The sequence below is a fragment of the Antechinus flavipes genome, chromosome 6 (genome assembly GCF_016432865.1).
Source record: "Antechinus flavipes isolate AdamAnt ecotype Samford, QLD, Australia chromosome 6, AdamAnt_v2, whole genome shotgun sequence".
In the NCBI taxonomy this organism is placed as follows: Eukaryota; Metazoa; Chordata; class Mammalia; order Dasyuromorphia; family Dasyuridae; genus Antechinus; species Antechinus flavipes.
In genome coordinates this window covers 155,735,042-155,747,874 of record NC_067403.1, presented here as the reverse complement: position 1 = coordinate 155,747,874, position 12,833 = coordinate 155,735,042, and the positions used below count along the sequence as shown (strand labels likewise).

Genomic DNA, 12,833 nt, shown 5'->3' with positions numbered 1-12,833 from the left:
TAATTTTGTAATAATCAGAGCTGTCCAAAACTGCCTCAAAGAGACCTGAGATTGAAAGTTGGATTTTCATCCGTTCCAAATCCTTTATTTTGCAGTTGAGGAAAGCAAGGTTCCGCCCAAACAAACAAACAAAACAACCCCAAAACAAAACAAAAAACCCACAACTGGTTGAGTCTTAAGTATGTTGCAGATTCGCGATTTAAACACAGGTGTTTTAACTCTCCACAGCGCAGTTTCCCCTCCCCTCCCCCCATGCACCCCGTAGTCTTCTCAGTGCTTTGCAATTCTAGATGTTGCAGGAAGTGATCAGAAAGTTGCGGTCGTTTTGTTTTGTTTTTGTTACGGCACTGGGTCAAAATAGATGACTTCTGAGGTCCCAAGACTCTAAATTTTAAAATTCTAACTTGAAGCGAATAGGTTTCGGCAAGTAATATAAGTATTCTAATACACCGAGGATGTACAAACTCTAGTTCCTAGATGACATAATTGCCCCACGCTGCACTCCTTTTTATTTTTATTTTGCTGAGGCAATTGGGGTTAAGCGACTTGACTAGGTCACACGGCTAGTATTAAATGTCTGAGGTCATATTTGAACTCAAGTCCTCCCGACTTCAGGGCTGGTGCTTTATCCACTACACCAACTAACCGCCCTCCTTTTTATTTTTTTAATAAATTCAATATCCCCACCCAGAAGTGTTAGATCCTTACTCCTTTTCGCCAGACTTTAAGTGGGTGGGGAAGAATCTCCCTCTCCTACTGGCTGACTTAAATGTCACTTCGTTATTTGCAGTTTGGATATCAGCTAAAGGGTAAATGAAGCCTCAGAGAGGCTCGTTCCGTTCTGGAACTGTGATTGGTGATTACAGAGGCCAAAGGGCGATTCGCCAACCGCCTGGCTAAACCCGTTTTGGCTCAGCCTTGCTGCCCATGGAGAGGATCGAGTTTCTTCTTTCGAAGGCCTGAGATAGGAAGTGTTTCGAGAATTCCTCCTGGTCGCAGCAAAGCAGTGATAGGAGGGACTCGTTGGTTCTCAGGCCAGAATCAGGGAGGCAATTATTTAGACTAAAGAAGCTGCATTATTGCAAACACCACACTAGCAGCACTGAGAGGGAGTCATAGCTGTGGCGATGGTAGTATAAGCATCCGTCACCAGGTAAGAAGGCAGGATGTGCAATTTGCGGCTCATTAGCGTTAACGCTCTTAGGCTGGGGATTCCACGATCTTCAGTCACCTCTAGGTCTTATTCTCCAAGTCAATTCAAAACCCTGCATCCGGGGCTCCATTGCTTTTTGATGATAGTTTCGTACGTGAGAAAGATTTCTTTTTCCTTTGCAGCGGGCCCGGGGTGGGGGTGGGGGTGAAGAAGGTGGGGCCTCTTCTCCCTCTTCCCATTGGTCGATCGGGCGCGTCTCAGCGCGACCTCGCAGCTGAGCAAATCGTAGGGCGGGGGTAGGGGCGGGGCAAGGGTTGGGCGGGCCAGGCGGAGCTGAGAGACAGACGTTCCCCTAATCCAGGCCGGCCGGAGAGCTCCACACTTGACCCCGGGGGCCCCAGCGGCGCCTGAGGCGGCTGGAAACACCCTTTCGGTCTTCCCCGGTGAGGTCCTAGAGAAGATGTAGTGGGGACGGAGCTTGAAAGGGAGGCCGGGTCAAGCGGACTGGGCCAGGGCAAAGGGCACTGGTAGGGCCCCACCTCCCGCCTCCGCGTGGGGAGGCCACCCTCTGCCCGGAGGTGAAGATGCTGCAGCTGCCAGGCATCCATCCGACGCTAGACCGGAAGGGGTGGTGGGGCCGCAGGTTTGAGGGGCCGCATTCCTGGCGGCAGGGGCAGGGGCAGCGGCAGCGACAGCATCGGGCTCGACTCCGGTGTCTTCCTCATCAAGGCTCCGTTATTTCCTGAGGGATCCGGGGCCTTCTGTGAGGTGCGCCAGGCCGGGTCTGTGCCTCCGCTGGGGGAGGGAGGAGTTGGGAGCTGGATGTGACTTTACGAGAGCCCCCGGAGAAAGAGCCCGGGGACAGGGAGCTACTTGCATTTCCTGCCATCCGAGGGGACGGCCAGACTGATGTGGTCAAGTGGCTGGGCAGCCAAACTTATATGAAGGGAAGGAGAGATGCATCGCTGCCTACTTGTTGGGCTTCCCCCCCACCCCCACCCCCAGTGTGAGAACCGTGGAACATACAGTTAGCAGCAAGCATAGAGAGAAAATAGGAGTAGGGGGAGAAAGACACTTTTTTTCTTGTTTCCACACATTTTTAAATTAATTTTTTCATTCTTTTTTTTCTACAGTTGCTCCTTTCCAATGATCTCTTCTCTTCTTCCCCTCCCCTTCTCCCATCTGCCTTACCGCACTTCCAGCAGAACCCATTTTTGTAGCAAAACTACAGCCGGTCCAAACAAGCCCATTCAAAGAATCATGGGATGTGGAGCTGGAAAGTAACCTCAAAGACCCTCCAATCCATCCCCCATCATTTTACAGATGAGAAAACTGAGGCCCAGGGAGACTCAGTAACTAAGGTTCAGTCTGTGGTGATTATCTCAATTTTGTACTTTGGGGTGGGTTACATAGGGATTAGGAAATTTAGTTTGTCACTTCCCAAGAATGTGTCAAAGGACAACTCCTAAAAAGGTTAAGATAACTTTAATTCATTGAACTGAAACTTATTTTCAGATAAAGACTAAGAAAAATACTCGTGTCAATTTTAGTGTAATTTTGGCAACAAAACCTAAAGTATGAGACAGGCCATTTCCCCTTTTCCAGCCTGCAAACTGGGACCTGTTGAAGAAGGTATTTGACTTTAAGCCTTGGTCAACATTTTATCTTAAAATATAAGAGAAACTTTAATACTTTTGGAAATTTATCAAGTGATTTTTTCCCCTTTTTATAATGGATTTAAAAAATTCATATTCTTGACTTGGTAATTCTAGATGGTAACTCTCCAATGTCTTTCCATAGTGATGAAGGTTCTAGATATTATAGTAACTATGTACCCATTTTACCTTTTTAGTATTGGAGGGATGATCTCAATAAAGGGTAAGCAGTTATGCTTTAAACTGTATATAAAAGCTCAGAAAGCTACCTTTTGGACTTATTTTAAAAGTTCATGAGAGTAGTTTGTATCATTCATCCTTTATTCTTAAAGAAAAGCATCTTGACTTAGAAGTAAATTGGATTTAGATGAAACAGCTTTGCAAAATCAGTGGCTTTATTCTTTCCTCCAGAATCAGAATAGAAGAAAACAGGCCATGTACCTTTTGGTATCTTAAATGAATTTTACTGGAAGATGTTCTTTGACTTCTGTAGAGAACCAGGAAGAGCTAGAGATATTTCTTGGTGTGTATCTTCAGTTAGGGGTCTACCAGCTACCTGAACTATGCACAGGGCTGTAGTCTCAGATCATCTAATATAAAGTAAAACTTCCAAATGAATCATTTGAGGTTCCAGCACTAAAGATAAAGAAGGCATTTCTCAAGGGGAAAAGTAAAAAAAAAAAAAAAAGACTCAAGTTTCTGTATTCTGGAATGATTAATAAAAAATATTCTGATAACTAAGATGCAATCTAAAAATTGGAGACTTCAGGAGATATCTTCTTTTTTGGGGGGGGTCTAGATTTTTAAAAATATATATTATATCTACATTGGTATGTCATGTAATCTCTTATGCCTTAGGCAACTTCACAAGATTCTTAAGTTGTAGAGAAAACACCTTATTTGGTAGATTTTTTTGATTTTTTTATTTTTTTTTAAATTGATACAGGGAATTCAGGAATGAGAAAAATTCCCATATCAATAAAATAACAAGATCATTCCCTATATCTATTATCATTTGTTTTCATACCATGTCTATTTTTTAGGGTATCCTTCTCCCTCTCTCCTTACCCATTGTTCCAAATTTCATGACAAAGAATAAGGAAGAAAGAGGAGTGGAGTGGAGGGAACAGGCTACCCTCTTGCTTGGAGTGCTCTTGGAATCTCTTGTTTCCTTTAAGTCTCAGTTCAAATGTCATTTCTTACACAAATTCTTTCCTGATTGTTCAGTTATTAATGCCTTCCTTTACCCCAAAGTTACTTATTTATATACATGTTAAACCTTGCTCCCCACCAGTAAAAGTCAAACTACTTGAGGCAAGGACTATATCACCTGGCACACAAGTGCTTAATAAATGCTTGTTGAATTACAACTTATAATTCTTATAATGTCCATTTCTCTCTTCCTTGCCTAGTTGTATCATTTTTCTTGAAGACATTCCATTGGTTTTTCCTTTACCCCCAAGTTTTTTGGAATCAAGTTATGTCAACAGCTGCTCTAATTACTTTAGTTAGAAGTGGAGGGTACCAGGTGAGAAGGAGAGCTCTGTTGACATCACGCCTGCTGCAGGATGACAAAAGAGTGACTTCCACCTGCCATAGCTCCACCTCTGAGCGAAGATCTTCTAGATTTGATCCAGACGGCAGTGGGCGTCCAGCTACATGGGACACTTTTGGGATCTGGGATAACCGAATTGATGAGCCAATTCTTCTCCCACCAAGCATCAAGTATGGAAAGCCAATTCCCAAAATTAGCCTGGAAAATGTGGGCTGTTCCTCTCAAATTGGAAAACGGAAAGAAAATGAGGATCGATTTGACTTTGCCCAGTTGACAGATGAAGTTCTATACTTTGCAGTATATGATGGACATGGTGGATCTGCAGCTGCTGACTTCTGTCACACACATATGGAAAAATATATTATGTATGTACATCAGTTTTCTTTCTGGTATCTGGTGGTAATGTAGTAAGGCCCTTTTAGGCTTGATTCAGATTGGAGATATTTGTAAAGCTTTTTTTTTTAAAATTAAATACTGATATTGTGCTGTATAAAAGTATTTGCAATAAAAAATAGTGAGTGAAAGTTGCCTCTTGTCAGTCTATGGCTGAAGACAGAAAAAGCAGCTGCCATTATCTTCTTTTAAAAAAAAGATTTATTGATTTTTTACCTTTACAATGCTGTCACTTTCCAATAACTGCAATCTTCCTCTCTCATCTCCATAAAACTCTGCATTGTAGCAAAGCGACAAAGTCACAGCAATTACATTTGATTATCTGTATAGAATGCTACTTCTCAATTGAGTGAAAAATGTGTATTTTTCTTCTTTCGGAACTAAGCTTTATTGTCTGATTTTTAATGAGAATTTTAGGAATACTCACTTGAACTTTACTTTTATTGTAAATATTGGTCAAGATTTATGGTACTTTATTTGTATCCATTTCAAATGGCTTATATAGCTTTGAATTGTAGGGAGTAGATTTCAAATATTCTAATACCATTATTGTGTGATGATATTAATGGTAGAGAGATTTCCTTAAATGTGGTCACTGGAATCCTAATAAGTCATTTTACTAGCCTAGTTATCTTTGAGAAAGCACTGTTACTAGCTCTGAATGAAAAGGGAAATACATTCAGGTGAATACCTTATTAATAAATGAATGTGTACCAGTTGGGTCATAGGTCTATAAATTAAAAGAATACTTAGAGGACATCTTAGTAACCCTTTCATTTTACAGATGAGACAATATGAGGTCCACAGAGGGCAAGTGGCTGGCCCAAAATAATAAGTAGGAGAAGCAATATTTGAACTCAGATTCTTTAGCTCTCTTTGTCAATCACACTGCATGTGGTTATCATGTTCTTTGGCTACTGTAATATAAAGTTATATACTCCATTGCCATAGCTTCATGGTAAGACATTTTCATTAATTTCACATGGTTGTTGAGAGCATAAAATGAGTTGTGAATGTGAAAGTGTCTTGAAAAGTATAGCACTAGAAAAATGTAATTGGTGGTGAAATTAAAAAATAGTTATTTATTTAGCTAAATATAATTAATAGTACATTCAAAACCTGTAAAATGATCATATTTGATTTTTGCCTTTTTTTTTTTAAACAAAGGGATTTCCTTATCAAGGATAAGAACTTGGAAACTGTATTGACCAGCGCTTTCCTAGAAATAGATAAAGCATTTGCAAGGCAAGCACACTTATCTGCTGATGGTAAGTAAATCATCTAGATTTCTACAGGAGTGTGGAGATGTGTAAGGACCAGAAAACCACTTTTTAAAAAAGTTTGCTATTTTAATTTTGAAATGGACTTTTAAGTAGGAATTGATTTTAATGTAATGGAAGAAACCATTTTCAGCATTTGTTGAGATCCAAGCCGACAGATTATTTGTACTGGGTTTAAAAATTGTCCTGAAGAGATTTACTTTCTTTCTTTCTTTTTTTTTGCAAATTAAAGCTTTTTATTTTTAAAACATATACATGGATAATTTTTCACCCTTGACTCTTGCAAAACCTTTTGTTCCAAATTTTCCCCTCCTTTCCAACCACTCCCTTCCTCTCTAGATGGCAAGTAGGAATTTACTTTCTTAAAACAAGTTGTTAGACAGTAAAGTTTGTTCCTCATTGGAGAAATTATTTTTGCCTAAAAGCCTGTTGCTTCCATTGATCTAAACTAGATGAATTGCTAGACACTGCCTTTTTCATTTACTTGGTTGCTCCATTCAGTGTCCATAAGGACACACTGAAGGACAATGTACTCAAATTTAAGCTTTTTAGGATAAGGGAACTGTATAATGGACACTCATATCGGAGTTGGCAGAGTATTTTGTACTAACAAGAAAAATGGTGTTTTTGAAAATAATAAAGCAAAACGTCAAGCTGCAATACTTTTAAAAAATAGAGGTGTGCCTTTAGACTTAACTGGTTTGAGAAATGATATTCAGTATTTGATTAACTCCTTTCTTTTGAGGAGTTTAAAGTCTTTTACCCAAATTTTCATTTTCCCAGTATCCTGAGGAAATGGAGAGGTTGGATTATCCTCATTTAAAAAATGAGGGAGGCGGGCATTCAAAAAAAAGGATTAACAATGTCAGGACCGGGACACAGATTTCTTCTTACTCTCAGGGCTACTTCACTAATAAATATCAAAATTCTGTAGTTTAGAGAGACAGTGACTTTGTGATGAGGATGAGATATTTTCTTTACTCTCTGATGAAGATTTTCTTATCAGAATGCTCAGAGACACTGAAGTCTGCATTTTTTTTCAAGACCTGATTATATAGTTGTTATTATTGGCTTCCTTCTGAGCCAAAAGGAAAGGACTAAGGACTAAATTCTGTTTGACTCTTTGTTAGTAATTTTTAAAAGGATGGATAATTGATTGGCTCAATTTAAAACACTTGTGTTTGATCAGGTGTATAATAATAGGGCATATGTAACAGACCATTCTGAAAATAGCTCAACATTTTGGAGTAAAATATTTGGAAGGGCATATAACTTTGTATCATGACCATTTAAATAACAGTGTTGAATTTATAATAGGGCTGGAAAGACCTTAGAAGTAATTTACTCCAATCTTTCATTTTACTGATGAGGTCATTGAGGCCAGGGAGATAGGGTGCACAAAGGCACAAGGTAGTAACATAAACAAAATCTATTCTAGAGCCAATATTTTTCTCTACTGTGCTAAGCAGAAAATTAGAACAACTAAAGAAGTTCATTTGGAGCAAACCCTAGTAAAAGTGTTTAGTTTTATAAAAATAATAACAAAAATATTTTTGAGCTTTGGGAAAAAAACTTCAAGATCATTATCTTAAAAATATTTTTAAGAGATAGCACTTAGCACCTGTCAGGTACTCGTGTAGATGTGTAAGCTTATAATTGTACAGCCTCAATTTAAGGCATTCTATGATGGCTCATCTTGATGGGGACTAGTAGAACAGAATGTCTGGAAGGTTATGATTCTTTACTGGAAAGGCTTGTAGGATAGTGCTGGCAACCAGTTGTGTATGGCTCATAACCCAGTATGAAGGTGAAAATATGAATAATTAGAAATAACTAAGCCTTAACAAATACTACTTTTGAATATCTTCTAGGATAGTAAATGTGGTACCTATAACCTATTCAGCAATGTCAAATGAATTGGCTGATCAAACACACTGAGAAGTCCACTAAAGCAATTTGTTCATACATATTCATTTTATGTTTCCTTCCCTTTGAAGAAATTACAAGCTAAGAAAAGTACTCTCTGTACTATAGGTTGATTGAAAAAATCCACTGGACCACAAAATATCCCTAGATCTAGCCAAATGAAGCATTTTAATCATATGTTTGGAATTTCCTGAAATATAACTTGGCTAGTAATATTTCACCAAAGTTAAAAAAAAAGGATAACAAATAAGAAACCTTCCTCTTTATATTTTAATTCTTTTACCAAAATTCTTGAGTGAATTTCCTGTTTGCCTCTGTTCTTGTTATTTGTGGCAAAGAACTTGGACCTATATTCCATGAATACTTGTAAGCTGGACTTTAGTGGAAAGAGATCTGCTAAATTTTGTCTCAAGTGAAAGAATCTGTTGGTTTCTAGTTTCATACATCTTATTTGACTTGTTAGTTGAGATGATTTAAAGAAATTGCTTATAAGTCCAATGTTAAGAATATATTGCTGAATATAAAGCTGAAGTGCTTTTGAATTTTTTTTGAGAGAAAGTATGCCTGTAAAATTTAGTTTCTTAGTTTCTGAAACTTCAGGTCTCTAGGCTCAGACCATCACTCATATATGTGATTGCCATGTGTTTTCTTTAAACAAAGAAAAGAAGCATTAGATTTTCCTTGGCAGACTACATCTGAATTTGCCATTCAAGCACTTGCCTGGCTTTTAATTTGTTAGTAGAAGGTTTTGTAGCATTTCTATTTTGATGATCCAATCACATTACAGGTAGAGAACAGTAAACAAATAAAAGTTAAATTTGAAGGCTGCTATTTGAAAATTTTTCTTTTGTTCAGTTGATTTATTCATGTCTTACCCTTTGTAACCCTTTTTGAGATTTTCTTGACAAAGATAGTGAAGAGGGTTGCCCTTTCCTTTTCCAGTGGATCCATTTTATCAGGTAATCAGACGTTCAGTGACTTGCTCAGTTACACACCTACAAAATAGCTGAGGCTGGATTTGAACTCGGGATTTCCTGATTCCAGGTCCATTTCCTTATCCATAGAACCACTAGCTGCTTCCTGGTCTTAGTATATAGTATGCTTTTAGAGCATAGTATTTTTATTTATTTTTTTGATAACTCAGAAATTCCAGTTTTATTTTAGATTTTCACAAGAGAAAAATACCTTTTAGTCATGTCACCTAAATCTTGCCTAATGGAGGAGTTCTTTCTGTTCCAAAAACAAAAGATAAAATGTAAAATTGATTAAAGCTTTTAATGTCATTTATTTCATAAAATGCATGAATTTAAAATATAGTTTTAAATAGAGATTTTATGCTTTAAGTTTCTAATTAAAACTATCTTGTTGAAAAAAATAAATGAACAAAACAATATTGAAATATTTTGAGCACTGCAGTCAAAATAATGGTAGATAACTTAAGAAGACAAATAAAGAAGCATACCACCCACTTCTTGATGCAGAGGTAGTAGAATATAGGTGCCATATTGAAATAAACACTCTTGATGCAGAGGTGGTAGAATTTAGGTGCCATGTTGAAATTAACCATTTTAGATAAGGGGAAAAAAAAAAAAAAGAAATGGTTTGGCCCCAAATTTATCAAGGTGTGGTTTAAAAAAATTTTTTTGAAAACAGTCGTTATGAAATTGATTCTTAGTCATGTCAAAAAAGACATTTCATCTTCCTTAATGTCCTTTTAATATTAAAATCACGTTTGACTTGGTTTGTATATTGTACAAATTATTTAAATATCAATACATATTTATGTAAATGTAATTGAATAATTTACTTGTTCTTTCAAAGAGTCAAGTATTTCATCAGAGATAATATCTGCTTTAAATAAACCATTTAAATTAATGCAAGTTTGTTTTATTTTTAAAATCTTATTTTTATTGATATCATTTAATATTTCTTTTTAAAATAATTTATGTTGGGTTTTTTTTTTTTTTGCTTTACAATAATTTCTCCACATCTTTTGCTCCTTCTTCCTCCCAGAAAGCTATGCAAATCTGATTAATAAGTAGAAAATGTATGAAAATATGTGTAATATACAACATTTATGGACCTTCTACTTCTTCAAATGGTTGGGGTCAAGGTGTCTTCTTATACCTCATCTTTCAAGTTATCTTTGTTCTTTATAATTTCTCAACATTTATTTTGGCTTCATTTTGTTTTTGTGATTATTATTTCTATTTACATTGTTATCACTGTATATAATGTTTTTCTGTCTCTGTATAAGTTTATATACCTGCTTTTTATATAATTCATACATTTGTCATTCTGCATAGTAATATCATGATGTTCATGTATTATAATTTGTTTAGCCATTCCCCAATCAATGGGCATCTACTTTTATTACAATTCTTTGTTGACATAAAAAATATTGCTATTAATATTTTGGTATGAAATATGGTATGGCCATTTTATCAATGGCCTCTTTGAGGTAGAAGACTAATAGTAGAATATCTGGGTCAAAGATGTGGAAATATTAGTCATTTATTTACATAATTTCATATTGCTTTCCAGTATAATTGTGATGAATCACATACCCAAAAACAATGTAATTGTGTCCTCCTCCCACCCTTCCAGCAATGATTATTCCCATATTATGTAGAGTTCTGAATCAATCCCTACTCTCTTTCTATTAAATCAAGCCATCTCTTGAATAAAGAATTCTTTAAAGCTCCTGTGTTCTTTAGCTAATTACTTTAATTGCTAATTTAGCTAATTACTAAGGCTCAATGAAATTTAAAATTTTTTTAAAATACCAAATCCAATATTCCTCTCTCTGACATCAAGGCAACCCAAAACAGACATTATTAAAAGTGAAGTAAATTAAATGGGAAAAGGCAAATAAAGCTTGGGTTAAAAGGGAGTAGGACAATAGAATTTAATTATCATTGTGTTTGATCTGAAAATATTTATAATTTTGCAAAATCCTGGGGCAAGGTAGCAACAGGTATTTTAGGTAATATAGTACTGGATCTCCTTTGGAGTAACACTGATTCTCTAGAAATTTGAGGAATTAGTATTTTTATTTATTTATTTTTGTGGGGCATTTAAATTAAGTGACTTGTTCAGTATCATAAAGCTAGTAAGCGTTAAGTGTCTGAAGTCAGGTTTAGTAAATTCTAAGAGCTTGAATATGGGTATAGGATAAAAGTTAAATAAAAGTCAGTCTCTTCTTTAGTACATTTCATCTTAACCTATTATTGCTATTTATATTTTAACAGAGTCAAACTGAGATATGGGCAGTATGAACCTTAATGGTCCCCACATATTAGAGAAAAAGCTTTTAACTAAAGGGATCTGTAATGGTCTTGCTCATCCAAATGTTTAACTTTTACCCTATACCCACATGCAAGATCTAGGAATTTTTTGAAACCCAAATTACCCACACTTTATTTAAATAGATAAGAACTTAAAGATAATAAATTATAATAGTTATGTATTACAATTTATTGTAACACATAATAATAAATTACAATTTATTTTTCCCTATTTCAATTTCTTGCATCTTTGCTATGTGAAACCTTATTACTTGAATCTAATATTAGCCCATGCATGTTTTCATTTCTTAACCTTGTTTTTTTGCACAGCTCCAGATAAATTAGCATGTTATATTTTTGTAATTATTTCTTATCTAAACTTTTTTCAGCAAAAAAGTTACTATATATCTATATATATACATATGTGTCTACAAATACATGTGTATATGTAAAAATATATGTGCATATGTATGTGTTTGTTTAAAATTGTTACTATCACTAATTTATACTTCTCTATGTGATATTTGCAGGTACTTTGCTAATCTCTGGGACCACTGCAACAGTAGCCTTGTTGCGAGATGGTATTGAATTGGTCATAGCTAGTGTCGGGGATAGCCGTGCTCTCTTATGTAGAAAAGGAAAGCCCATAAAACTGACCACAGACCATACTCCAGAAAGGAAAGATGAAAAAGAAAGGTATTGTCTCTATTGCTCTGGGATTATTTCTCTCCCAAGTTGAATGACCTTTGACAAATGGTGAACTTTTTTAGAGTTAATTGAAGTAATATTAGCCTTCCCTTTTCATTAGCTTTTAAATTTTTCTTCATGGAAAGGATCAAGAAATGTGGTGGCTTTGTAGCTTGGAACAGTTTGGGACAACCTCATGTCAATGGCAGGCTTGCAATGACGAGGAGCATTGGAGATTTGGATCTCAAAAACAGTGGTGTGATAGCAGAACCTGAAACAAAAAGGATTAAGGTAAGAGACTGCTAGCATGAGGTGTGTATTCATTCTCTTGAAACACAGAGAAGTCCTTTAGAGGTTTTACAAGAGAATGAATTTAAATAAAAATGCTTATGTTAAGATAGATTAGAAAAGATCAAAAATTTATTTAATTTAGTATTATTTTAAAAGTATAACTCATTTAATTAATTAATATTTTGGCATGGCTTATTTAAGGAAATGATATGTTATTTCCCAGAGTGTTTGCTTATTGTTATCTCTAAAAAGGATAAGCTCATTGTTAATAAATGAAGCTTCTAAGCTGACAATTACTTTTAATTCAATTCAACAACCATATGTTTATTAAGCATCTATTCTGTGCCTGACACAACTGGTTCAGAAACAAAATAATCCCAGACCTGAAGAACCTTATTTTCTGTTGTATAAATCATCATTCTGTCATTAAATCTTCTCACTGTCAAGTTCTAAGATAAGTCAAGCTAGTAAGTGGAAGGAAAGATTCAGTGGGAGGGAACTTGGACTTGTGCTAGCATCAAGGTTTCCAGAAGCTCACTCCCAGAACTGATAAGACATAACCTCTTGTAGCATCCCTTAAGGCTACTCTATCTGCCCACCCGTTGG

General features: G+C 36.0%; 1 protein-coding gene across 7 annotated transcripts in view; it reads left to right on the top strand.

Moving 5' to 3' along the window:
• The first annotated feature begins 313 nt into the window (after window positions 1-313).
• The window catches only part of PPM1K (protein phosphatase, Mg2+/Mn2+ dependent 1K), a 30,407-nt gene continuing 17,887 nt past the window's right edge, over window positions 314-12,833 (top strand). Inside the window, exons 1-6 of one of the 7 annotated variants that reach the window (XM_051963928.1) lie at window positions 314-1,153; window positions 2,287-2,526; window positions 4,221-4,728; window positions 5,924-6,024; window positions 11,780-11,945; window positions 12,083-12,227. In XM_051963928.1, the coding sequence (XP_051819888.1) occupies window positions 4,289-4,728; window positions 5,924-6,024; window positions 11,780-11,945; window positions 12,083-12,227 (852 nt within the window). In that variant the 5' untranslated portion in view covers window positions 314-1,153; window positions 2,287-2,526; window positions 4,221-4,288. Of the gene's footprint in view, window positions 1,154-1,461; window positions 1,597-1,632; window positions 1,922-2,286; window positions 2,527-2,834; window positions 3,332-4,220; window positions 4,729-5,923; window positions 6,025-11,779; window positions 11,946-12,082; window positions 12,228-12,833 lie in introns of those variants that run through there. The other 6 variants (XM_051963929.1, XM_051963926.1, XM_051963925.1 and 3 more) reach the window with 6 other exon arrangements.